The 27490-nt window shown below is 39.3% G+C and overlaps 1 protein-coding gene and 1 long non-coding RNA gene across 2 annotated transcripts in view; one reads left to right on the top strand and one right to left on the bottom strand.

Annotated features, from left to right (window-relative positions):
- LOC138740676 (sodium- and chloride-dependent neutral and basic amino acid transporter B(0+)-like) overlaps positions 1–27490 on the top strand; it is a 50146-nt gene that overhangs the window by 14690 nt on the left and 7966 nt on the right. Inside the window, exons 5-13 of the mRNA XM_069893665.1 lie at positions 912–1050; positions 10880–11012; positions 11898–12038; positions 13515–13743; positions 14832–14957; positions 16832–16950; positions 23396–23495; positions 26261–26370; positions 26470–26640. Of these exons, the coding sequence (XP_069749766.1) occupies positions 912–1050; positions 10880–11012; positions 11898–12038; positions 13515–13743; positions 14832–14957; positions 16832–16950; positions 23396–23495; positions 26261–26370; positions 26470–26640 (1268 nt within the window). The remainder of the gene's footprint in view (positions 1–911; positions 1051–10879; positions 11013–11897; positions 12039–13514; positions 13744–14831; positions 14958–16831; positions 16951–23395; positions 23496–26260; positions 26371–26469; positions 26641–27490) is intronic.
- The window catches only part of LOC138740677 (uncharacterized), a 29514-nt gene continuing 10000 nt past the window's right edge, over positions 7977–27490 (bottom strand). Inside the window, exons 2-3 of the long non-coding RNA XR_011343111.1 lie at positions 13501–13588; positions 7977–10388 (exon numbers count right to left, since the gene is read on the bottom strand). This is a non-coding gene — a long non-coding RNA (uncharacterized lncRNA). The remainder of the gene's footprint in view (positions 10389–13500; positions 13589–27490) is intronic.

Here is a 27490-nt window from a genome sequence, read left to right as displayed (position 1 = left end):
GGACAGAGAGACCCCGGTAAGTGTACAGATATCCACCTGAAAGAGACGGACAGAGACCCCAGGCAGTGTACAGAAATCACCAAGAAAGAGGGGAATGGAGAGACCCCAGTCAGTGTAAAAAATTCCCCTGGGAGATGGTCAGAGAGGCCCGGTTAGTATAAATTGGTTTATGTTTCATACCTTTGTTATGAACGTCCTGAATATTGTGGATAACTGTGGTTGGTTAAGTGTTTAATGTGGAGGGTGTGAGAGAAAGAGACAAAAAAGCTGGAACTCTACAGAATAATAGAATTGATTATCAATATTGATATTGTCAACATTAACTCGATAATATTGATAACTGAGTTTAAATTTGGAAAATCGTAAGTAAAATATTTTTTAAAATGAGGTTAATAATGAGGAAGAAAGTATGGAACTATGTGAAGAGATCAGTGGGTTTTTCAGGTAGACACAAAAATAGCAAATGGAATTCACCCAAAAGAATGTGAAAAGGCAACAAGAGAGAGCAATGCCCCATAAATGATGACAGACTGAGGAGGATCACATGTTTATAGAACCCTGAAGGCAACACCTGTTTTAGGGGTGGTAGGTGTCTCGAATGCACTGCCAGGAGAGGAGGTAGGGGCTGATAGGATAACATTTTGGAGGTAGGAACAGGCAGGAAATAGGGTAGTTCAGCCCATGTGTATGTGGATGGGATTTGTTAGATGGGCACCATGTTCAGTGTAGTTTGGTGAGTCTGAGGGCCTGGAATAGACTGTTCTATGCTCTAAATTTATGGAATTCACTCAATGTTTATGAAGTCATATTGTTCAATAATTGGCTCTGTGTTTTTAGGACTTTAAAGCACTTTGGGGGCATTCTTACCTTTAAATTTGACTGCATTTATTTTCTTATTTCACATCTCCTAGATCCACTCTGCAATCTCACGCTGGATAATGGGAGTTTTGAAATTGTTAATTCCACGTGGCTGCAAGAAAACAATGTAACATGCACAAATGGATCAAAAATCAAAGTTCCTCACCAGGGTCCAAGTGAGCAATACTGGGAGTAAGTAACTTGCAGGGGAGGGCAGCTCCATTCACCTGCAGTGATATACTGAGCCATCTCCTCTGGGAAGACTGGTTGCAGGAATGTCTTGCTTAATGAGTAATAATCTGAATGGTTTAAATATAACTATGTTTAACATTGGGAGAAGCAGTGACTAATCCAGTTTGTTTTTAACATGATGTAAATGGTATGTGGGTAACTCAAACAAACACTACATTAGCACTCACTGCTTATACAAAACTTTGCCCTGCTATATTTTCAAATATGTGATGATTTAATTCATCTATCGTGACTAAAACTAATGCTTTCACACAAAATAGAATAATTCAAAACAGGCCGTGCCTCGAGTGCATCAGAAAAATTCTGCGGCATTATGTCTACGGAATCAATCTTGCTGGAAGTAACCAGCTTTTCTAGCCACGCTTCCTTGAACCCTCCTTCACACTATTTGCCTCAGATCCACTCTAGCCTTTTTTTTTAACCATTTATTGTTCTTATAATTTAGAGATAGATCATGGTAACAGGCCTTTCATGGCCCTGCCACCCAATTACACCCTTGTGAAACCTTAACCCAGTAGAGGAGGTGGAGGCTGATACGATGACATTTTGGAGGTATTTTTAGGCAGACACATGAACAGGACTTTGGGACATGGGAGGAAGCCAGAACACCTGAAGGAAATCCACGCAGTCACAGGGAGAATGTACGAGGTCCTTACAGATAGCAGCAGATTTGAATCCAGCACAGAAACGGTGTTGCACTAACCGCTATGTCAACTGTGCTGCTTATTGAAATTTCAGTTGAGTTTCAGAATTTCGCGGATTCTCTCTTTGGACCTGTTGAGGTCGAAGACTTACTGAGTATAAAATTAGAGGACACCTGCCATCCTGATTCAATGGGGACTTCAGTTGGAATCCCATAATCTGGATGGGACAACTATATTTTAAATGTTTAAATTTTATTATTTTTAAATTTAAATTTAGACCTACAGCACGGTTACAGGTCCTTTCAGCCCACAAGCCCATGCCGCCCAATGACACCCAATTGACTTACAACCCCCGGTGCATTTTTTGAATGGTGGGAGGAAGCCAGACCCCTCAGGGAAAGCCCATACAGACATGGGGAGAATGTATAAACTCCTTACGGACAGCACAGGGATTCAAACCCTGGTCCCGATCACTGCCGCTGTAACAGCGTTGAGCTAGCTGTTATGCCAACTGTGCCACCCTAAACCTACTCCGATCCTAGGCTGGCTCAAAGGTGGAATAGAACCAGGGATCACACTTAACTTATCTTGTGGATTAGTCTTGTGACAAGAATGAAGGTTTTGTTTCCATTATTTAGCATAATATTTTAATTCTTACTGTTATAAGTGTAACATTTCTATGATTTAAACATTAAAATATTAATATTAGATTTTAAATGGCTCAGAACATTAGTGACATTTAAAACTTTTAATAATCATTTTTTAACATGAAAGACAAAGTTTTACCCTCATACAAGCATGCTCTCAGCATCCTGTCCATGGGATTTTGAGAGAGGAGCGCCACATAATACAATCTAGACCTTGTCACCTGTCTTGAGTGAGCAGATTTCCATCTCCAAAACAGAATATTCCAGGTGTGCAGGGACCATTGACAATGGGTGGCCTGTGGGTCAAACAAGACCCAGCTTGTGTTTTTTTCATTTTTCATCACGAGAGTTTTAAATTAGTATTGCAACAGTCATTAATGGATGGACATTTCCATCTTTAGTCTAGTAACCCACAATTCATTGCATCATACACTTCATGGGTACTGGAAAGAAAGTTGACATTGGTGCCCTTATTTCCCCGAACAATTCAAATGTTCTGATGGGTTCCCCTTTCTCCTTCAAATTAGCAGTTTAAAAAAAAGTTGTTTTTTTTTAAATGATTATTTTAAATTTTATCTCAACATTTGTAATAATTAATCAGAAAGGATTATTAGGATATCTGAGGGAAAATGTAAATTTGACCTGGAAAACATGCAAATATGGCAATGATTGCAGGATCTGTACCACTTTTTCCTATTACCATCAGTGCATATTTTGTGTAAAACACCTCATGCAAAAGCAATTAGGTCACAAGGCACAGGGGTCGTCCCTGCACTTACATCTCGATATTTATTTGACATGCGGCATCGGTTAAGATCAGGAGTCCAGCACATAGAATTCCAACCACGTGTGTAGGTAGAGCTATGCAGGGTCAGCGTGGGGATTTTCAATTGGCTTTGGCACACATTTATCATCATAGCAAAGAGAATTTTCGGTAAAAATGCCTATTGACATTTTTATGTTGGCAAGAAATTTCCCACCAAACATGCAATGCTTGTGATGACAGGAGGCAAATATTTGCTTTTCTGGGTCCAAGAACACAGCTGGCAAAGAAATGTAAGACTTGGATTCCAAGTTACAGTTGTTAACATATCCTTTCAATAGTTGGCTCTACCTTTAAATTACAGCAAGGTAACAGGCCATTTCAGCCCACGAGTCTGCGCCACCCAACCTTGTCCCACCTGCCTTACAGGTTGGACGTGGGAACCTTTGCTTTCTAATTAAGGGAAGAAAGTTTACATAAGCTCCCTACATTCAATTGTAAATTGACATTCGGTCAAACCATATAGGCACCAGCCAATTATGAGAAATGAATATGTAAATCATAACATAACATAACATAACATAACAATTACAGCACGGAAACAGGCCATTAGGCCCTTCTAGTCCGCACCGAACCAAACACCCCTTTCTAGTCCCACCTCCCTGCACAATGCCCATAACCCTCCATCTTCTTCTCATACCTGTCCAACCTTTTCTTAAATAATACAATTGACTCCGCCGCCACTATTTCTCCCGGAAGATCATTCCACACGGCTACCACTCTCTGAGTAAAGAAGTTCCCCCTCATGTTACCTCTAAACCTCTGCCCCTTAATTCTTAACTCATGTCCTCTTGTTTTAATCTTTCCTCCTCTTAACGGAAATAGTCTATCCACATCCATTCTGTCTATCCCTTTCATAATCTTAAATACTTCTATCAAATCCCCTCTCAACCTTCTACGCTCCAAAGAATAAAGACCCAATCTGTCCAATCTCTCCCCATACTCCAGATGCTTAAACCCAGGCAACATTCTGGTAAACCTTCTCTGCACTCTCTCCACTCTGTTTATATCCTTCCTATAATTAGGCGACCAGAACTGCACACAGAACTCCAAATTAGGCCGCACCAACGTCTTATACAATCTCAACATCACCTCCCAACTCCTATATTCCATGCAATGATTGATAAAGGCCAGTCACGTGAGTTTCTACCTTCAGGGAACGATGTACCGTCACTCCTAAATCTTTCTGCTCTTCTGTATTCCTCAATGCTCTCCCATTTACCACGTATGTCCTATTCTGATTCTTCTTACCAAAATGAAGCACCTCACACTTATCAGCATTAAATTCCATCTGCCATTTTTCAGCCCACTTTTCTAAGCAGCCCAAATCCCTCTGCAATCCTTGAAAACCTTCTTCATTATCCACTATTCCACCTATCTTAGTATCGTCTGCATATTTACTAATCCAATTCACCACCCCATCATCTAGATCATTAATGTATATAACGAACAACAATGGGCCCAATACAGATCCTTGAGGCACACCACTGGTCACCGGCCTCCAACCTGACAGACAATTATCCACTACCACTCTTTGGCCTCTCCCTTTCAGCCAATGTTCAATCCATTTGACTATCTTAAAATTTATACCTAAAGACTGCACCTTCCTAACTAACCTTCCATGTGGAATCAGAATAGTTCCTGAGATTACCATCGCAGCAGCCATCAGGAATATGATACAGCTAATTTGGTTTTGAGATTTAGAAGTGCTGTCATTGAGACAAATGGATATCTTTAGTGCTAGTGGTCAGGACTGCACTCTTCAATATTGGCAGACAGTTGCAATCACTATGATCTGATCTGTACAAATGGAGAAAGTAGATAACTTCAATCCTTGTTATCACCGACTTCCTCAGAGGCCTTGAAATCTTATATCCTGAACATCAACCTCAGAAATGCAAGCCAAGATCATTAGTAATAGCTGCAGCATCAATCAAACAATCCCTGGCTTGTTTTCCTAATAACCTAAGTAAACTTAATACATCCAAGACAAAGGGGACTGCAAATGCTGGAAAATGGAATGAGAAGAAGTCAATGGGCCAAGCAGCATCAAAATGCAGGTTTTTTACCTGAAATGTTGACTTATATCTTTTACTTCCAAAGATACTACTTGACCTGCTGAATTCTTTAAGTATTCTGTTCTTTTCAAGTTCATTACTATCTGACCACACATAATAATACAGCCAGTGTTTCTCCGGCCCACAGTGTGCACACACACAGAGATTCACAGGATAAATTTCTCTCACAATACAATATAATCACACACTTCCATAAAAGTATAATATAAAATAAATATCTATTAATATGCTGGAATAATTTATTCAATTTCATGAACAAGAGACCTAAAGTTACAGGATACTGTTCATCAATCTCACAGCCTGTGAGAAGAAGTTAGTTACAACCTGGCAATCCTGATTTATTGCTCCTATTCCTCCTATCTGATGTAGAAGGTCAAAAATCTGGTGTGATGGATGGTAGGGATCCTCAATAATTCTTTGACCAACACTGCCAGTGAGGAAGAAATAGAGGAAGAGAGACCCAGTGATCATCTTGGTGGGTTTTAATGATCTTCTGTATTGACTTCCACTCCAATGCTTTGCAGGTACTGTGCCACACAATTATGCAGCCAGACAGGATACTCTTAATTGTGCTCCAGTAAAATGTTGTCAGGATGGGGAGTGGTAGCCTTGCCCTCTTCGACTTCCTTAGCAAATGTCTGCGCTGCTGTGCCTTCCTGACTAATGAGGCGTTGTAATTTGTTGAAAATGGCCTCCAACATGGATAAGAGGTGTAGAAGTTGTATAAGGCCAAATATGGAATATTATGCACTGTTTTGGTCACCAACTTATAGGAAAGATATCAACAGAATAGAAAAAGAGAGTGCAGAGGAGATTTACAAGAATGCTGCCTGGGTTTCAGGGTTTGAGTTACAGGGAAAGGTTGAACAGGCTGGGACCTTATTCCTTGGATCGTAGAAGATAGAGGGGTGATTTGATACAGGTATTTAAAATTATGAGGAGGACAGATAGAGTCAATGTAGATAGTTTTTTTTTCCCATTGAGGGTGGAAGAGAATCAAACAGAGGACATGGATTAAGATTGAAAGGGGAAAAGTTTTGGGGAAACAAGGGGGAATTTCTTCACTCAGAGGGGTAGTGGGAGTGTGAAATGAGCTTTTGGCCAAAGTGGTAGATGTAGGTTCAATTTTCATATTTAAGGAAAAGTTGGATAGGTACATGGACAAGAGAGGTGTGGAGAGTTGTGGGCCGGGTGCAGGTCAATGGAACTAGGTGGGAATAGGACGAGAAGAGCCAAACTGGCCTGTTTCTGTGCTGTAATTGTTATATGGTTATTATCTTATATAATTTTTAAAACAAATTAATGTGACTTCCATTTAACATTGATGATTATTGTGAATCATTGTAGTTATGGCATGGCAACTTACCATAAAATTCCAGAGCACTGGGGTGGTAGTTTCTGTCAGTGTTGAGCAGGTATTCCCCAACTGCTTTTGCAGTGGAGACCTCAAGAAAATTTCTAGGGTTATGCATCATACCATGATAGGTTGGTATATTTTTGGACCAATAATAGATCAAGGATAAAGCGAAACAGATGCCGAGATCAAATCAGCCATTGTTTCAGTAAACAGTGGAACAGGCTCAAGGGGCCAAATTTCTACTCCCTGCTCCAATGTCTATGTTTATGACAACAACCTCTGGGAGGGCCTCTCAAGTAACTATCCTTCTCAATCCTCATTCTCCTCCAGGTTGCCTTTTTGCTTTCTTCTTCCTAATCCTCCTCCAGCTGTTGGATCATAGTGAAGAAATCCAGGCACGCAGTAGGCCATTTGGCCTTTTCTACTGCTCTACCATTCATAAAGCTCATAGCTGATCACAACGCTATTACAACACCAGTGACTTTGATTTGAATTTTCTGCTGACCGCATTCTTTCCGTGTCTGCGTGGGCTTCCTCAGGGTGTTTCAGTTGCCTCCCACATTCCAAAGACGTACAGGGTTTGTAGGTTAATTGATCACTTGGGTAGTTTTGGGCGGTGCAGTATCCTGGGCAAGAAGGGCCTCTTATGGTACTGTATCTCTATTTTTTTTTAATATCTCCAAATTTCCAGCAATCCCCGTCCCTATATGAAATTAACTCAATATCCCCACAGCCCTCTAGAATAGAGAATTCCAAAACTCACCACCTTCTGTGTGAGAAAAGTTCTCTTCACCTTGGGCTCAAAAGACCAGCCCCTTATTCTGAGAGTCTGATCCCCGGGTTTGGACTCTTTCACCAGTGGAAACATCCTCTCACCATCCATTCCATGTACCCTTTTAAGAACTCTTTCAGTTCTTCAAAACTCTAGAAAGTATAGGTCTCATAAAACTTAGTAAATGCCTTGAATGACACATGAGCATTTTATTATAAATAAACAGACCAAAACTGTGCCAAGTTCTTTTAGTGCATTCTCAGCAAGATCCAATATAATTGCAGAAAGATACTTTCACTCCAGTACCCAAGGCCAACATAACATTTGTTCTCCTAATCACCTATACAAATGTCTTATTGCTTTAAAAAATAAATTGCTTTATGATGTGAGCACCGTGGTAAATAACTTGACCTTTTTCTAAGTTATACAGTATCTGCTGTATCCTTGCCCACTTACTCAACTTGCACTCTTTCACACTTTATTTATACCCTCCTCCCTATTCATCCTCCCCACCCCCCACCCCCACCCTGCTAATTACATGGAATACTTATGTTGGGATTGTGGAAGTTGACATTGCTGGTATGGCAAGAAAATCACAAGCCCTTCACAGGAGAACAACATTCCCTAATTAATTAAAACCATAGGATCATATCTTGAGGAGTTCTCTGGTATGATCCAATAAGTTCCTAATAGCTAAATAGCTCCTGTCATAAATTCTTATTGTAACCATATAACAATTACAGTATGGAAACAGGCCATCTTGGCCCCTCTAGTCCTTACCAATTTAAGTAATCTCCTCTAGTCCCACTTACCTGCACCCTTCCCATAACCCTACAATCCCCTCACATCAATGCATGTGTCCAACTTTTCCTTAAATGAAAAAATTGACCTTGCTGCAATCACCTCTTCCGGAAGGTCATTCCACTCAGCCATCACTCTCTGAGTGAAGAATCTTCCTCTCATGTTACTTCTAAACTTTTTCCCCCTGACCCCTCATTCCAATCTCACTTACCCTCAAGGGGAAGAGCCTATTCACATCTACTCTATCTATCCCCTTCAAAATTTTAAATACCTCTATCAAATCCCCCCCTCAACCTTCTACACTCCAGTCAACTCAATCTTTTTTTGTATTCCAGGCAACATTTTTGTAAATCTTCTCTGCACCCTCTCTACCTTATTGATATCCTTCCTATAGTGTGGGGACCAGAATTGCACACAGTATTCTAAATTTGGCCTCACCAATGCCTTGAACAGTCTCAGTATCTCCTCCCAGCTGCTATATTCTATGCTTTGATTTATAAAGGCCAGCATACCATAAGCCATCTTTACCACTCTATCCACATAAGATTCCACTATCACAGAATATTGAACCATTATTCCAAAATATCTCTGTTCCTCTGCATTCCTCAATGACCCCCCTCCCCTTCACTGCATTTTGTCCTGTTGTGATTATTCTTCCCAAAGTGAAGCACTTCACACTTATCGATATTAAACTCCATCTGCCACCTTTCAGCCCACTCTTCTAAACAGTCCAAATCCCTCTTCAGTCTCTGAAAACCATCTTCACTTTCGAGAATTCCCCCTATTTTTGTATTGCCCACATATTTACTAACCAAATATACCACTCCATCATCCAAATCATTAATGTAAATGGCAAACAACAAGGGACTCCGCTCATCACCGGTCTCCATCCTGACAGACAGGTATCCAACATGATTCTCTGACATCTACCTTCTAGCCACCGTTGAACCCATCTGACTATCTCAACATTAATACCTAGTACCTGAACCTTCCTTACCAAACTTCCATGTGGAAACTTATCAAAGGCATAAGCAAGAGCTCGAGTTGAAATAAGGAAACAAGCATAGTCGGCATCAACTTGGTTCCAAGATCCAATCTTTTTGAAGTTGAACTAGGATAATTATCATCAGATAATGAACATTTCTAGATACTTAACATTGAACAGGAGGATTTTGTATTGGTTGTTGATAACAACTGAAATTTCTGCAAACCTTGTCCCATATGATTGTTGAAAGCACCTGGAGCCCAGGATATGATGACTGCAATCAATCATTTCCTGAATCTTTAGGAATCCCTGACATAACTGAGAAGACTGAATGACTCATGGAATGTTATCAAGGGAAAGGAAACCAAGACCATACTGAGCAGGAAGAAGAGCAAGCCATTCTATCCTTGAGCCTGTTCTGCCATCCAACAAGATGATGGTTAATTCAACATTCCTCAAGACAAACTCAGGAGAGGAATAGATCAGATGAATGCAGAGAGTCTTTTGTCCAGAGGGGGTGAAATTGGTAACCAGATGACATAGGTTTAAGCTGAAGGGGAGAGAATTAACAGGAAACTGAGGTGTATGGAATTGGTTGCCAGAGGAGGTGGTTCTCTTGCAGTTTAAGATTTAAAAAATGGACAGACAATGGATAGATTGGGTTTAGAGGGATATGGGCTTAATGCAGGCAGATGGGTCTAGTGTGGGTGGAGCATTTTGGTTGCATCAGTGTCCATGTTGTATGACATATTTACCCAATTTCTTTTATTAAGCAGATAATAGCGCTCATGCAATAATGGACTGTCAACCATTAAAAATTATTTAGATCAGCAATTGCCACTAAAAATCAAAATGATAACAATCTCAGATCTTTTTAAAAAATGAGGCCATCTAGGCACAGATTAATGACTGGAACAATGCCTGCAGGAAGTGTCAGATCTGTCACTGTCTTAGAAAGACAGTTGCATATATTCCTGAAGAAATGAAAGTCATCTTCTTCTTCTACCCCTTCATGTTCTTCTGACAAATTGTCCCTGTTTTCAGGAATTCTTTTCTTGCTTCAGTAAGTGCCCCATGATGATATCACTTGACTCCCTGTTTTCCAATAATAACCCATGAGCTTTGTGTTTCACGTGTACCAGAAAATGAATAGCGCTGCAGTCTTCGGGCGCTGCAATTAAAGTTCAACAACAATCAATACTGATTCCTCAATAAAAAGTTATTAATGAACACTTTACATAGCTAGTCCAGGCCCCACTGTTAAAACCAGATTTCTCCAAACCCACATTGGAGATTAAATATTAATAATGACATAGACAGTGACTATTGAAGTGGTCTCAGGGTTACCCAGACAAATATTCTTGTAGTCCATATGCTGACACATTATACACACAAATGCCCAAAATTATTAACATAAACAAAGACGTTCATGATTCTCAAACAAGTTTACAATACAAATCAATCACACGGTGCATAAAATACAAGAACTACAAGGCAGCTTTTACCATATTGGCCCATGTATTGGGTTAAACGTGCTAAATGTGTGCAATTAACAGATTTTCAGATTTATTGTCAGAATGCACACATGACATCACATAGGATCCAGAGAGTCTTCTCATACAAATTCCTTATTTGAGATGTTTTTGTTTTCACTTTGTTTAGTAAAATGGCTTTACACCGCTCAAGTTCAATGGATGAGACGGGGCAGATAGTGTGGTACTTAGCCCTCTGTCTGCTTCTGGCCTGGCTGATAGTTGGGGCAGCACTATCTAAAGGAATCAAATCTTCAGGAAAGGTAAAATAATTAGTGATGATAAAATTTCAAATTCTGGTACAAATACAATTTATAAATAATTTGTGAAGGGGACTGGTTTACCTCCAAGGTGATGTAAATCGATTATCCATGAACACTGCCAGCCACAGTGAAATTTGAAGATTATTCCTCTGTGAATAAAATAGGAATTTATTCTCCAATGCTCTAACTACCCTGGTGATTAAACCTATCTTTTGGACTCTTCACTTAAAACTATTCTAGTTTTGTAACTAAAAAAAAGACAGCAGAATTGGAATCAAATCGGGTACAGAAAACAAATAAGGAGCACTGGCATTTTAGAGAAAAAAAATGAATGGAAAAATTCATCATTTTCAAAAATTAATATTTGGCTGTTTAAAATCTTGGATACCTGGAGTAAGATCCCCTCTTTAAATCAACCCTTTTCTATGACAGGAGAGGAGTTTGTCTGTACTGCATTGAAATTTACATTCCCATCAAAGAATCCTTTCTCTCTTAATTACCCAATTTATAGTTCTGCGATAATTTTAACAATTTTAAGGAACAATTATAATCAAATCCAAGAAGTATTTGAAAATAATAGGGCAGGTAAAGCAATGGTTCCATTTGCAGAAAGTAAATGGTGGAATTTTACAAACTGGCCACTTGTGAATTTATACCTCTCAAATCTTGCCTCTGTCATTTAATTATTAATGATAGAACTTTTTTAACTTTAAAGTCTTTTAAATTCAGTAACAATACTGTCTTTCATGTAATTATTATTCTTCAAATTGACTTGTGTCTCCCTCACTACATTCTTTATAATCATTTGTCATTCAACTTTAAGACAATACTGTAAGTGTTCAACAAAATGTAGAAAACCTAACAGTTTCTACTCTTCATGGTCAGGTGGTTTATTTCACTGCAACATTTCCTTATGTGGTTCTCATTATACTCCTCATCCGAGGTGCTACTCTAGAAGGAGCCTATACAGGAATTGAATTCTATATTGGAAGACAGTCAGATATCAATAGACTATCTGATGCTGAGGTAAGTGCCCCAACAATCTATATTCCTCAGGCAAACCTATTTCACTTTTATTTATTTTCCTGGTTAATGGAAAATTAAATTGAGAAACATATGCTTTTAGAATGTTCTCTTGTGGAAACTGATCTTTGTAACTAATTTTAATTGACAGAATTGAAAAACGTTGCAGCTAAAGAATAAAGATTGAAAACATCAATGCCCTCTTAAAGTTGAGTTATCTGAAAAATGGGATATTAGAAAAGACATGTGTGTTTTAATTACAGTTAGAAGGAAAGAGACACAATTGAATTGGAAGGGACAGACAATAGTTATGTACTATTTTGCATTCTTGGAATCTGCATTTTAGTATTTTGCAAACAATTTGTAAATAAAATTGTTGGAGACAGATTGCACAAAAACATTGATAACATGGCACGAATGGCATTTAAAATTTCACTCCTCACCCACATCATATACATAATGTAGATAAATTTTAAATTAAAAACATAGTTATAACTCATTAGTTAACTTAATCTTGACCAAAACATTAAATCTCAGATTGTATTGAATTAACAATTGACACTTTCTTCATAATATTTCAAAGATAATATTGAAAAGACAAAGAAAAGAAGAAACCCCCATGTAAGGGGGAGAGTAAAAAAACAATAAAACCTGAGACAAAAAAACTTTCTTTTAAAATAAAGTAAGTTATAAATAAAATTCCCTTATATATAAAAAAATGGAATTCTTACATCTCTGATATTAACTTTATCTTCTATAATATAATCAATGTTTACAATTTTCAATTCAACTCATTATCAAATATAAATATTAATGAAAACAATAATGAACCCCTCTCCCTCTAAGCAAGGTTAACATATAAATAATATATTGAATGACGACATCCAGAAACCACACAGTGCGTCACGAAGCACCCGAACCCCTTAATTCTTCAAGTTGTGATAGTAATCCGTGAATGGGACCCAAATCTTATGAAAATTAAACATCACATTTTTTAAATTATATCTTATTGTTTTCTAAACTTAGGAAAAGCATCATGTCATGAAACCATTAAATATGAGTAGGTAAAACGCTGTCTTTCCATTTAATCAATATTGCCCATCTTGCTATCAGAGATATAAAAGCTAAAATTTGCTTTTGAGATGGAGTCAATAGTATATCTTCTTCTTGCGAATAACCAAATAAAGCACTAAATGGGCATGGTTGTAATTTGATCTTGAATTCTAACAGGCCAACTTTATGCTGCTTTCAACAAAATGCAAAGGTTCTTAAACTTAAGCATCATGTCATCTACTTAAAACATTGAATTACAAAGTGTGCAAGACTATGGAAGAAATAGAATAAAGAAGTAAAAGATGGTCACTCTTCGACCAAAAGAACTTGGAATTATTCAGCTCTCTATGGAGCTTTATTCCAACCTCCAAGTTTATCATGATTGTAAAATATCCATGTTAATTAATTCTACCTTCTGTTTGTCAGGTCTGGAAAGATGCAGCAACTCAGATATTCTACTCATTATCAGTCGCGTGGGGAGGTTTAACGGCGCTGTCATCCTACAACAAATTTCATAACAACTGTTACACAGATGCCATTATTATCTGTATTATTAACTGTACCACAAGCGTGTTTGCTGGATTTGCCATCTTCTCTGTCCTTGGACATATGGCTCATAGACTAAACATACCAGTTTCAGAGGTTGCAAAATCAGGTACCTCACAATCAGATGATTATTTTCAATTTCCAAACCAGAAGGTAGCTGTGAAATGCTCAACAAATTTATCTTTTGCACCCTTTTGGCCAAACCTGGATTCATAGTTTTAAACTGAAAATGATAAGCACTCTTTCATCCATATGTAGTATAGATGTGCTGCATTTACACTTTGTTAAGTCTGCAACATTTACCATAATCCACTAATGACTAAGTAAGGCAATTCCAGAAAGATCATTCATCTTGTGCTTCAACTAAGCATGACATTGGTTAATTTGACATGTAAGAATTATTATTCTTGAGCTTCACTTATAAGGCTGATGTCAACAGTAGAGTGGTTAGGCACCATTTGTTAGCACAGTGGTGCACTTTCCCACAGCCAATGTCACCATTTACTTCTGTGATCAGTTTTCTTGATACCGTGTTCAATGTCAATCTGAAAATAATTTCAGCCATCGCCAAGTAGCTTCATTTAAAGCAACAGAAGAGCTAATTATTCAGGAATGGCAATTTAAAAACTGGAACTAGCATAACTATTAAAAGTGTTAGGCAGAACACTTTGCTTTGACCATCATTGATTTAATTTGAATTTAGAATTTGTGGTGGAGTTAATATAGATTTTACTTCCACGGTCTAGAATCAACTCTCTTCCAGAGTAATGGAGATTCTCTTAATTTCACTGATGACTGTGTGCAGGAATCCAAACTGGAAAGAGATAAGACAGAGCTGATCTTGGTCTTTCTATGTGTGCTACATTTGGTGACATCCAAGATGTCTATTTTGGGCAGTGAGAAAATAGCATTACAGTGCAACATTCCCTGAAAGAGGGTATGACGCCCGTGACTGGTGCAAAGTACGAACGATTTTTTAAAATTATGTTTTTACTACGAGCTTGGGGACTTTAAATGGAAATTATCCATTTCCCAGCCCACACACTCTTGAAGACGAATCATAAAATTAGAGCACAATACTACTTCCAAAAGGGACAGATGTTGATTATACCAAGAAATTTTGAAAGTTGACAGTATTTACGGTGCTTATGTCTCAAAGAAGATTCATTTCAGAATTTCATTTGTATCACTGCTTAGGTTTTGGCCTGGCTTTCATTGCCTATCCCGAGGCTCTTGCACAGTTGCCAGCAGCACCATTTTGGTCCATTTTATTTTTCTTCATGCTCGTCACTTTAGGACTTGACAGTCAGTTTGCCACAATAGGTAAGAACAGAATGGCTTCAGTTTTATTTTGTTGTTAATATTACTCAGCAATTCCTTGGGATTGGAAGTGAGATTTTTGTACTCTTGTTTTGAAAGCTCTGATTGATGTGAGATTACTTCATGTACTCTAATAAACTTCAAGCCAGTTCACCCTGTCACCAAAAGCACGCTACCAGACTAATCCCAAAACATGATCATCAATCTCACTTGGCTACCATTCCCCTATGCCCATCTTAATTCTTTCCCTGATTACTAATCCTCACCCCATAGATTCCTGACAGCCTCCATTCAATCTGAATCTTCAGCAAACTTTGTCCAATATCTCTGCCCAACCCTTTGCTGATCAGATGCCAAACCCTTCTGATATCTAACCCTGCCTGTTCACTCTCTTCCCCATCCTCCCTCATCCAGCGTGATCCATCCTTGAAAAACCACATTTCTTTTGCATGCTCCACATTGGTGAAGGTCACGCAGAAATGGTCTTTGGTAATGCAAACCATTTCTGCAGTATGCCATGCCTCAAGCCTCTTATACCACTGAATTTCTGAGCAGAAGGGCCTGGAGTAAAACATATGCTTGCCAGCCATAAGGAAACTTTCGAAGAGACCTGACAGAGGCCCTGCCCCACTTGGAATTGCCCATAGACCAAACATGCCAAGGAAGGGGAGGAGGCCTTTGTACTTGGCCTCTTAATCAAACAATCTAACTACCTGTATCTTGTCTACTCCCTGAGTAAAATTCTTTATCCTGCTAACTCTGCATGTTTCTTTCCTTACAATCAAACCTCAAATGTTAAGGTTCAATTTATTTACACATTCTTCTTCCCTCCTCTGTGGAACAAATACAGAACTCCAGCCTGGTTTTCTTTGGATTTATTCAACTGTAGTTTAACTCTTTCTGTTCAAAATTTACAGATTTATAGTTATTAGTTTTGATATATTAATAATCAGTGTAAGAACTAATTAATGAAATAGCCAAGCAAATCTACGGCACTGAAAGCCCTCCTCGGAGCTGCATAGGTTAGTACACTTTCAAAAGTGATAAAAGCTAGAAGCAGTGAAGTTTGAAATGATTAGGGACAATACAGTTGGCGTAGTGGTTAGCGATCAAATCCTGCGGTGTCTGAAAGGAGTATGTATGTTCTCCTCGTGTCTGTGTGAGTTTTCCCTGGGGGCTCCATTTTCCTCCCACTGCTCGAAATGTACCAGGGTGTAGGTTAATTCGGTGTAAATTGGGCGGCATGGTCTGATATCCCGTGCTGTATGTCTAAATCTAAAAAAAAATTAAAGTTATAAACTTAATACATTGATCGATAGAATATCTCCACAAGCTTTGTGTATTTTTTTTCCACCAGGAACACTGGAATCTAATGACTTGTTCCCGATGGAGCATCTACTTTCTCAAATTTCTTAATAACATAGAAGGAAACCATTCAGGCTTCAAATATAATTTCATTAAATACATTCCCTTACATCGCACTTTAACCTATTCTTTCACACATACCTATTCGTACTTCTTCTGAATCTCCTACCACTCACCTGCACTGAGGGAAATTTACAATTACCAATTAAAATAGCAACCATCCAGTCTTTGGAATGTGGTAAGAAACCTCAGCACCCAGGAAAAAAAAACATATGGATACAGACATGAAGTACAAACTCCAGACAGCACCAGAGATCAGCTTCAAAATGCTGTTAGACAGTTTCATCCTTGTCACCACTGATAAAGGCATGAATTTATGTCTCTATTACTTCACAAACAGATTAATTAATGAATAGAACTTCCACTGAATTGCAAGTCATTTTATGCTTGGTTTCTCTGAGGATGTGAAAATTATTTAATAACTAGTTGCTTTGAACACTTTCTTTCATTAGAAACAATTTTGACAACACTGCTGGATCAGTTCCCCAAGCTTCTCCAATCGAAACGTCTTCATATGACAGCAGGCTTTTGCATATTATTTTTTTTTCTTGGCCTTCCATGTGTAACACAGGTATGCTACCTTTCTGTGAGTTACTGCCTTAGAGATGATCACTAGTCATCATTTCAGTTATGCATGTACCACTGCAAATTTTAGCCGTATCATAGAAACATAGAAGATAGGAGCAGGAGTAGGTCATTCGGCCCTTCGAGCCTGCTCCGCCATTCATTGAGATCATGGCTGATCTTAAAGTTCAGTACCCCATCCCCGCCTTCTCTCCGTAACCCCTAATTCTTAGGAGATCGAGTGTGCGAGTGGCACAGTGTAGGAGTGGGACTCTGAGCCTTTGGCTCAAGAGGCTTCGGTGAACAGAGGCTGAGAAAGAGCTAGCTTACTTGCTACCATAGGGAAGCTGAGGTAGTGGCAGATAGGAATATCAGGGAGGTGGTCACCCCTATAAATCACATGGTAACTGGGTGACTGGCAGGAGAGGGAGGGGGAAGATGTAGTCAGTGCAGAATACACTGGTGGCCATTCCCAAGTATACTGTTTTAATACTGCCTCTGATGCAGAGGCTGGTCCCCTGGCTCAGAAGGGAAGGGGGGAGAAGAGGAGAACAATAGTGATTGGGGACTCATTGGTTAGACATATGGATAGGGTGTTTGCTGGATGAGATCGAGGCTCCCGGATGTTATGTTGCCTCCCAGATGCCAGGGCGAGGGACGTCTCAAATCGAATAGATAGCATTCTGGAGGGGGAGGATGAGCAGCCAGAGGTTGTGGTCCACGTGGGGACCAATAACATAGAAGAAAATGGGGATGAGGTCTTAAAGGAAGAATATAGGGAGTTAGGGAAGAAGTTAAAAAGCAGGATATCAAGGTTGGTAAACTTGGGAATGCTGCTTGTGCCATGCGCTAGAGAGGGTAGGAATAAGAAAATATGGAGGATGAATGCATAGCTAAAGAGTTGGTGTAGGGGGAGGGATTCAGATTTGTAGATTATTGGGTAATCTTCTGGGGAAGGTCTGACCTCTACAAAAAGGGCGGGCTGCATCTGAACTGGAAAACGACCAATATCCTGGAAGGCAGATTTGCTAAATCTATTGTGGAAGGTTTAACCTACTTTAGCAGGGGGGTGGGAATCACAATAAGAGTACGGAGATCAGGGTAGAAAGACAGCTAAATTTGAAGGGAGAGAGGAATATGATTGTTAAAATTAATGAAGGAGAGGGGTGATAAAAGTAGATGGTAATCAAAAGAGTGAATGTGGGAAACATTTAAGTTTATATATTTCAGTGCAAGGAGCATGGTGATTAAAGTGGATGAGTTTAGAGAATGCGTATTGTATGGAAATATGATATTGTAGCCATCAAGTGAAACTTGATTGTAGGAGAGGCATGATTGGCAGCTAAATGTTCCAGGATTCTGTTGTTTTAAGCGTGATAAAACAGGGGGGATAAAAGGTGGAGGAGTCGCATTGCATGTGAGAGAAAACATTGCAGCGATGCTATGGCAGGATAGATTGGACGACTCAACCAGTGAGGCTATTTGAGTGGAAATGAGGAATGGGAAAGGTATGAAAACACTAATGGGAGTGTATTATACACTCTTAATGGACAGAGGGAATTAGAGGAGCAAATTTGTAAGGAGATAGCATATATGAGTAGCATATAGGTGGTGATTGTAGGAGATTTCAACTTCCCTCACATTGACTGGGATGCCCTTACTATAAAAGAGCTGGATGGATTGGAGTTTGTCAAATGTGTTCAGGAAAGTTTTCTAAATCAATACATAGAAGAACCATCTACAGAGGGGGCAGTATTGGATCTCTTATTAGGGAATGAGATAGGTCAGGTGACAGAGGTTTGTGTTGTGGAACACTTTGGATCTAGGCAACATAATACTCTTATTTTGGGTTAATTGTGGACCAGGATAGGGCCAGGCCAAAGGTTGAGATTCTTGATTGGAACAAGGCTAATTTCAAGGAGATGCAAAAGGATTTAGAGGGTGTGGATTTGGGAGAATTTATTTTCTAGGAAGGATGGAACAGATAAAGGGGACTTTTGAGAGTACAGTCGGGATGTCCTGTGAGGATTAAAGGAAAGGGTAGAAAATATAGGGAGCCTTGGTTTGCAAGGGATGTTGGGAATTTGGTTCAGAGGAAGAAGGATGAGTACAACAGGTATAGACAGCAGGGAATAAAGGAGATTTTTGAGGAATATAAAGAGTGGGGAAAAAATCTTAAGAAAGAAATTAGAAAAGGCTAAAAGGAAATATGAGGCTACTTTGGCAGGCAAGGTTAAAAAAATAAATCCCAATGATTTCTCCAGGTACATTAAAAGCATAAGAATAGTGAGGGATAAAATTGGGCCCCTTGAGGATCAGAGGGGTAGGCTATGTGAGGAGTCAGGAGAGATGGGGGAAATTTTAAATGATTTTGTTTCTTCAGGATTCACTGTGGAAGGGAATAGTGAGTCAGGTGAGTAATGAGGTCATGGAAAATATCCAGATTAATGAGGAGGTAGTTCTGTCTATTTTAAAGAGAATAAAGGTGGTCTGGGAAAGATATTCCCTAGGATCTTGAGGGAGGTTAGTGTAGAAATAACGGGGGCTCTGACAGAAATATTTAAAATGTCATTAGCCACGGGGGAGGTGCTGGAGGAGTGGAGGGTAGCTCATATTGTCCCACTGTTTAAAAAAGGCTCTAAAAATAAACCGGGTCATTTTAGGCCTGAGTCTGCCTTCGGCGGTGGGCTAATTAATGGAGAATGTTATTAGGGATGGAATTTATAATTATTTGGATAACCAGGGATTGATTAGGAGTAGTCAACATGGTTTTTTACATGGTAAAAACGTGGTTTTTTGCATTTGTTTAACAAATCTTATCGAATTTTCGAGGAGGTTATGAAGAAGGTTGACAAAGGGAAGGCTGTGGACATTGTCTATATGGACATTAGTAAGGCCTTTGACAAGGGTTCATAAAAGAGGTTAGTTAGGAAGGTTCAATCACTTGGTATTAATGCTGAAGTAGTGAAATAGATTCAACAATGGTTGGATGGGAGATGCCAGAGAGTAGTGGTGGAAAATTGTTTGTCAACTTGGAGGCTGATGGCTAGTTGAGTGCCTCAGGGATGGGTACTGGGTTCATTGTTGTTTGCCATATATATTGATGATCTGGATGATAGGGTGGTAAATTGGATTAGTAAGTATGCAGACGATACCAACATAGGTGGTGTTGTGGAGAGTGAATAAGGTTTTCAAAGCTTGCAGTGGGATATAGACCAGTTGAAAGAGTGGGATAAAAGATGGAGTTTAATTCTGATAAGTGTGAGGAGCTACATTTTAGTAGAAATAATCAACAAAGGTTACATATGTTATATAATGGACAATTGAGGAGTGCAGTAGAACAAGGGGATTTAGGAATTCTGGTACATAATTCCCTAAAAGTGGAGTCATATGTAGATAGGGTGGTGAAGAAAGCTTTTGGTATGTTGGCCTTCATAAATCAGAGTATTGAGTACAGGAGTTGCGATGTCATGATGAAGTTGTGTAGAGCATTGGTAAGGCCAAATTTGGAATATTGTGTGCAGTTTTGTTTGCTGAATAATACGAAGGAGAATGTTCCCTGGGTTTTAGGGTTTGAGTTACAGGGAAAGGTTAAACAGGCTGGGACTTTATTCCCTGGAGCGTAGAAGATTGAAGGGTGATTTGATAGAGGTATTTAAAATTATGAGGGGGACAGATAGAGTAAATGTGGATAGGCTTTTTCCATTGAGAGTGGGGGAGATTCAAACAAGAGGACTTGGATGGAGATTGAAGGGGGGAAATGTTTAGGGGAAAAAAGAAGGGGAATTTCATCACTCAAGAGGGCAGTGGGAGTGTGGAATGAGCTTCCAGAATATGTAGTAGATGTAGGGTCGATTTTAATATTTAAGGAAAAGTTGGATAGGTGTATGGACAAGAGGGGTATGAGGTGGGAGTGGGTCATTGGGACGGTGGGAGAATGTGTTCAGTGTGCACTAGAAGGGCTGAACTGGCCTGTTTCTGTTCTGCAATTGTTATATGGCTATGGTTATATGGAGTGTTTGACTGCTATTAGTCAGCTATTGCAATACTTCCTCCATATGATGCAAAGCACTCAACAGAATGTGATCTTGTCTGGGTTGAAACCAGATCCACGATAGGGCAAGGTGGGGGGGGGGGGGGAGGTGGGGGGGGTGGTAGGGATGGAAAGTGGAGCTTGATGTGTACCTGACAATGATCAATGATGTGCGAGCATAAATCACCTGGTCAAATATCTAGAGATACAGATCAAGGTAATCAATGCTACCATGTTGATAATACATTCTCAAATGTGTAAATTTATGAACTTAACTTCTGATCACATAGCAATTAAATAAACAGTAGCAAATGATCAAATATCTAATCTACTTTTTTTCCACATCTGGAGCTAGTTATGCAGCTATAAAATAGTTTTTTTTTTGTTTTCCTATTTTTTTAATATGGCGGAGAGATGTTGGCTTGTTTAACCACTTCCAGATTCTTGGTTATCACTGTAAATAAAAGCAATAAATTATTTACATTTTAAACAGCAGGAGTCCTTGTAAGTATTTGCTTACTGTTTAGAAATGTACTTACTGATGAGCCTGCCTCGGTTAAAAACATTCTTAACACCGTGAACAGAATTCACTCATTTCAACAGCAACTGAAAAATAAACCTTTGATTGTAATGATGTATATTGTGGAGAAAATAGTTTGGATATGGTTAATAATAATGAGGCAGGCAAATCATATGCTACTTTTTCATTATTCAGGTCCCTCCATAATGTTTGGGGAAAAGGCCATTTTTTCCTTCAGTTTTAAATGTATAATCAAACAATTCACATATGATTAAAGTTCACATTCCCAATTTTATTCAAGGTTATTTGTATATATTTTGGTTTGACCATTAGAAATTACAGCACTTTTTATACATAGTCCCCTCTTTTCAAGGCACCATAATGTTTGGGACTTTCAGCTTCACAGATGTTTGTGAGAACTCAGATATGTTTTATTGCTTCATTGGTGCAGGTATAAGAGAGCTAGGCTTGCTTCTAAGCTTTTAATCTCCTTTGGAGTCTGTAGTTGCCATTTTTCAACATGAGGACCGGAGTTGTGCCAAGGAAAGTCAAAGAAGCCTTTATGATATGTAAACCAAGAATGAAACAGTAAAAGATATCACCCAAACCTTAGGATAACCAAAATCAACTGTTTGGAAAATCATTAAGAAGAAAGGGCGTACTGGTGTGTTCAGTAATTGCAAAGGGGCTGTTAGGCCAAGGAAGATTTCCACTGGTGATGATAGAAAAATTCTCACCATAATGAAGAAAAATCCCCAAATGCCTGACAACAGATCAGAAACACTCTTCAGGAGGCAGCTGTGGATGTGTCAATGACTGCAGTCCAAAGAAGACTTCAGAAGCAGAAATACACAGGCTACATTACAAGAGTCAAACCACAGAAACAAAATGGTCAGATTATTTAAAGTGTGTAAGAGTGATGGCGAGATCAAAGTGTAGAGGCATAAAGGAACTGCCCAAGATCCAAAGCATACCACCTCACCTGTGAAACTTAATGGTGAGGGTGTTATGGCCTGAACATGTATGACTGATACGGGAACTGGCACATTTATCTTCATTGACGACGTAACTGCTGATGGCAGTAGCAAAATTCATTCTGAGGTGTATAGAAATATCTTCTCTGCTCATGTTCAAGCAAGTGCTTCCAAACTCATTGGACGGTGCTTCATCCTACAGCAAGACAAATATTCCAAACATGCTGCTAAAGCAACAAAAGGAGTTTTTCAAAGCTAAATCTGGACAACTCTTGAATGGCCAAGTCACCTGATCTAAATCCAATTGAGCATGCTTCCATATGCTGAAGAGAAAACTTAAGGGGACAAGCCCCTGAAACAGGAGCTGAAGTTGACTGCAGTAGAGCCCTGGCAGAGATTACCAGAGAAGATACTCAGCACCTGATGATGTCTATGAAGCACAAACGTCAAGCAGTCATTGCATGCAAGGGATATGCAACCAAGTACTAAACATGACTACTTTAATGTGCATACCATTGCAGTCATAAATATTATGGTGCCCCAATATGAGGGACGATTTATAAGAAGTGTTGTAATTTCTACATGGTCAAACCATAATGTATATAAATATCCTTGAATAATATCTAGAATGTGCACTTTAATCACATGTGAATTGATTGATTACAAATTTAAAACTGTGGAGCACAGGCACCAATAAAGGAAAAAAAGTATCTTGTACCGTATATCATAAGAGAAAGAACCAAAGAGAAATTGGGTCCTGCAGAACTGGAAGCAAACAGGGTAGCACTTTTATCAAATAAAACAATAGGTTAGTTGGTTTGTCGCTGAGAAAAGATTTGCTTTTCAAGACACAGAGTACTTATTTTGGATCGTGCATTGCAGTTTTCTTATCCAGGAATTTTTCTAATACCTAATTTCTATTCAGGCTGGGATTTTTTGGATCAATATGTTGGATCAGTTCTGTGGTGGATGGGGAATTCTTGTAGCAGCTGTTGTGGAACTTATCGGAATAAGCTGGATCTATGGTAAGTGCAAGAGTGGAAAGAGTCGAAACAAAATGATACAACTATTATTTTTAAAACTATTTGGGCCAATCATTCGCTCCTCAGAAGAAAATGGGAAAAAATAGAAATGAACATTACATATACAGTCTTTCATCTTGAGTGAAGGCCAATATGAGTCAATGACTTTCATTCATTAACCATAATGAGTTTATTGTCATCTACATTGTATAATGTACAGATGCGCTAAAATTCTTGCTTGATAGATAATAAATATTCACATTTATCCTAGTGGGAAAAAAACTGATGACAGGGGTGCATAAAGTCCTTTTATTATATCATAGCGGTCCAACATTAGTGTAGCGAGGGGAGAGGTTCAAGAGCCTGGTAGCTCTGGAATGTTACTACCTTGAGGTGTTGGTCCTCAGGCTACGCTACCATCTGCCCTAAGGTAGCAGTGAGAAGAGGTTGTGGCCAGGGAAATTGGAGTCTTTTATGATGTTGGGTGCCTTCTTGAGGCAGCACCCTGTGTAGCGGCAGCCTGTGATGAACCTGGCTATGTTTTCTACCCTTCTGCAGCCTACTGCATTCCAGGGCATTTGAATTATCTAACCAGACTGGATGTAACTAGTTAGTGTACATTCCACAGTTTGACAGAGTATTTGATGACATGCCAAATCTCCACAGACTCCGTAGAAAATTGATGATGTGTCTTCTTCATGGTTGCCTCGACATGCTGGCTCCAGGAGAGGTCATCTGAAATATGGACCCCCCCCCAGGAACTTGACCCTCTCCACTTCTGACCCATCAATGCAGACAGGTGTGTGGTCCTCAGTCTCTCCTTCCTAAAATCCACATTAAGCTCTGTGGTATTGGTGACATTGGCAGTCATATTGTCCTGGCACCACCCAACCACATTCTCAATCTCCATTCTGTATTCTGACATCATTTCCAGTTATTCAGCCAACAAAGTGGTGTCATCAGTGAATTTGTGGCTTGAGTTTGAGCCACAATTGGCTACACAGTCATGAGTGCAGAGAACTAAGCACACAACCTTGGAGCACCACAGTGTTGATGATCAGCATGGAGGAGGTGACGTTGCTGATATGCACTGATTGGGATCCGCACATGAGAAAGTCGAGAATCCAGTTACAGAAGAGTGGACAGAGTCCCAGAACCTTCTGTGTCACAGATTTTGATCTGTAGTCAATGAATAACAGTCTGACATAGCTATTGATGTATTGTTGGTGATCATACACAGAGTGGAGGGCTAGCAAGATGGCATTTGTCATTGACCTGTTGTGATGGTAGATGAATTAAAGTGGGTCCACACCCTTCCTGAGATAGGAGTTGATCATCTCCATAATAAACCTTTCAAAGCATGTCATCATGGGAGACATCAGTGCCTGCAGCCAATAATTATTGAAGCTGAACAACTTGCTCTTCTTACCAAGACACTTGCTAAGTTAATCTGTTGAATGTTGGTGTAAATTTTCCTGCGGCCATTTCTTAAGTATCAAAGAGAAAGTTTGCATAAACATGTTTAGCACAACTTCAACAACCATGAGGGAATGAGTTGATCACTGTTCTTGCATTGGTAAGGACCTTGCCAATGTTATCAGCCAGCCCTTCAATTCACTTTCTGACATCTCTCTCCTCTTCTGGATCTCTATGTCTCCATCATATGAGATAAACTATCCACCATTATTGATAATAAGTCACTTATGCCCACAACTGACTGGACTACCCCTCTCCTATTGTCTCCTGTAAGGATGCCATCTCCATCAAATCTTGTCTCAACATGAAGCTTTCCATTCAAGGATCTCTGAAATAACCTTCAGTATCTCTATCCCTTTGTTCATCACCACCACATGGATTTATCACCTGGGTTTCTTCTCCCTTAGCCCATCTTTTCTGTTGCACTTCCCATCTGATTACATGTGTCCATCACTCTTCACCCCTAGATCCAAATTACATTGCAGTTGTTTCTACCTTCACCTTCCCATCTGAATTCATCTGCCCATCACACTGCCCCCCCCCCCCCCGCCCCACCACCTCATCTGGTTCCACCCACCAACCATTCTCCCATTCCTTTCTCCTCTTCAAAATGGTTATCTTCCCTCTACACTTTCAGTTCTGATGCAGTGTGTCAACATGATCCATCGGCCACCTATTTGCCTCCACAGATTCTATCTAGACCAATGGAAATTGGGAATTCTAGCACTTGGTTTTAAGCTCAACACTTATTTGGTTGTGACTTAAGTCAATTATTCATTTATCTAACTGTCAAGGCAGATGCACAGTAAAATAAACACTGTTTCATTTTAATGAAGACATTTTTGGAATTTGTTTGACAGGACAAGATGCTCTTTTTGGTGGACCACCGTCCCTACTTGAATAATCAGATTCTTTCTTTCTCAGCACAGATTCAGTACATCGATGGAAAAGCTTATTATTGGAAAAACAGAAAATGCTGGAATCACTCATCATATCAGGCAGTATTTACAGACAGTCCAGAGTCAATTAACCATTATCCAATCCATGGATGCCATCTAACCTTCTGGGCATTTCTATTACCTTCTGCTCTGTTTTAAATTTCAAATCTTATGTTTAAGCCTGACCTGGAATCATCTCCAAGCCTGAGGATTTCATGGATTTCATGGATGGAAATTTCAAGTGCACTGTTTAATATTGATCCATCAAACAAGATGAACTATATACAGCAGACAGGCCACTCTATAAAATGGATAAACTATGGAATTGCAATGTTCTGCTTTTATCCTTTACAGGGGTCAACAGATTCATCAAGGACATTGAGATGATGCTTGGGGAAAAAAGTTGGATATTCTGGCTGTGGTGGAGACTGTGTTGGTTTTTCATTTCTCCGTGCCTGCTGGCAGTAAGAAAACCTTCAATTTTTTTTTAAATCAATTCAATCTGTTTTAATCAAGTGGCAGATTATGTTTCTGATCATGCTTTGTGCTATAATTTTATTCAGGCAATTTTAATTTGGTCCATTGTGTCGTTTGTTCCACCAACATATGCATCTATTCCGTACCCTACTTGGGGAATAGTCCTTGGTTGGTGTATGATCATCTTCTGTGTTATATGGATCCCCATTGTGGCCATTGTGAAAATTGTCCAAGCTGAAGGTTCCAGTTTATTTCAGGTAGGAAAATATTTCATATCTTCTGAGGATGGCATGAAATTTACACATATTGAGATGTAAACTTTAGAACCACAATGTCAATACATTTATCTCTCATTATTCACCTCTAATATTGTGCCTTAGAGCAAGATCATTCGGACATACTTTAGAATAAGCAACGCGATAGCTCAGGACAACTTCATCGACATGAACTAGTTGGGGTGTGTGATAGTACAGATTCTATCACCAATGTGTATATGTATAGATGGTCGTGTAGGATGACTGTGATTGGCTGAGAGTGTAGCCACACCTACTGGCAGGTTTTAAAGGATTGCTCCTAGCCAGACCAGGTCACTCTGGACTGGTCGACCTACTTGTGATATGCTCCAGTCTTTTAGTAATAAAAACTTTGGTTTGGATCAACTTGGTTCTTTTGACGTGCATTACAGGCTGAATGGCATGTTTCCATGCTGTACAACCTTATGACTTCACAATTCTTAAAGCATAAGGAAATAGAAGCAGGTGTAGCCCACCTGACCCCTCCATCTTGCCCCAGCATTCCATACAATCATGAATGATCTGCCCCAGGCCTCAACTCCTCTGCCATACCAATTTGCCATATATCTTAATTCCCTGATCTTTCAAAAACATATTACCTCCTCCATAAATATCTTCAATGTTCTTGCCTTCACAACTCTCTGCGCCAGAGAATTCCAGAGAATCCTCTGCAAGGAGACATTGGCCTGTCCCTCACTTTTAAATGATCACCCCTTTATCTTGTAACTATTTTCTTTCATTCAAGACTCTCCCACGGGTTGCCCAGTAAATACAGATAAACATTTTTCCACTGAGGGTAGGTGAGATACAAACC

This window comes from Narcine bancroftii, chromosome 8 (assembly GCF_036971445.1).
Source record: "Narcine bancroftii isolate sNarBan1 chromosome 8, sNarBan1.hap1, whole genome shotgun sequence".
Taxonomy (NCBI): domain Eukaryota; kingdom Metazoa; phylum Chordata; class Chondrichthyes; order Torpediniformes; family Narcinidae; genus Narcine; species Narcine bancroftii.
The sequence above is the reverse complement of the archived record's forward strand: the minus strand, read 5'-3'. Positions and strand labels throughout refer to the sequence as shown.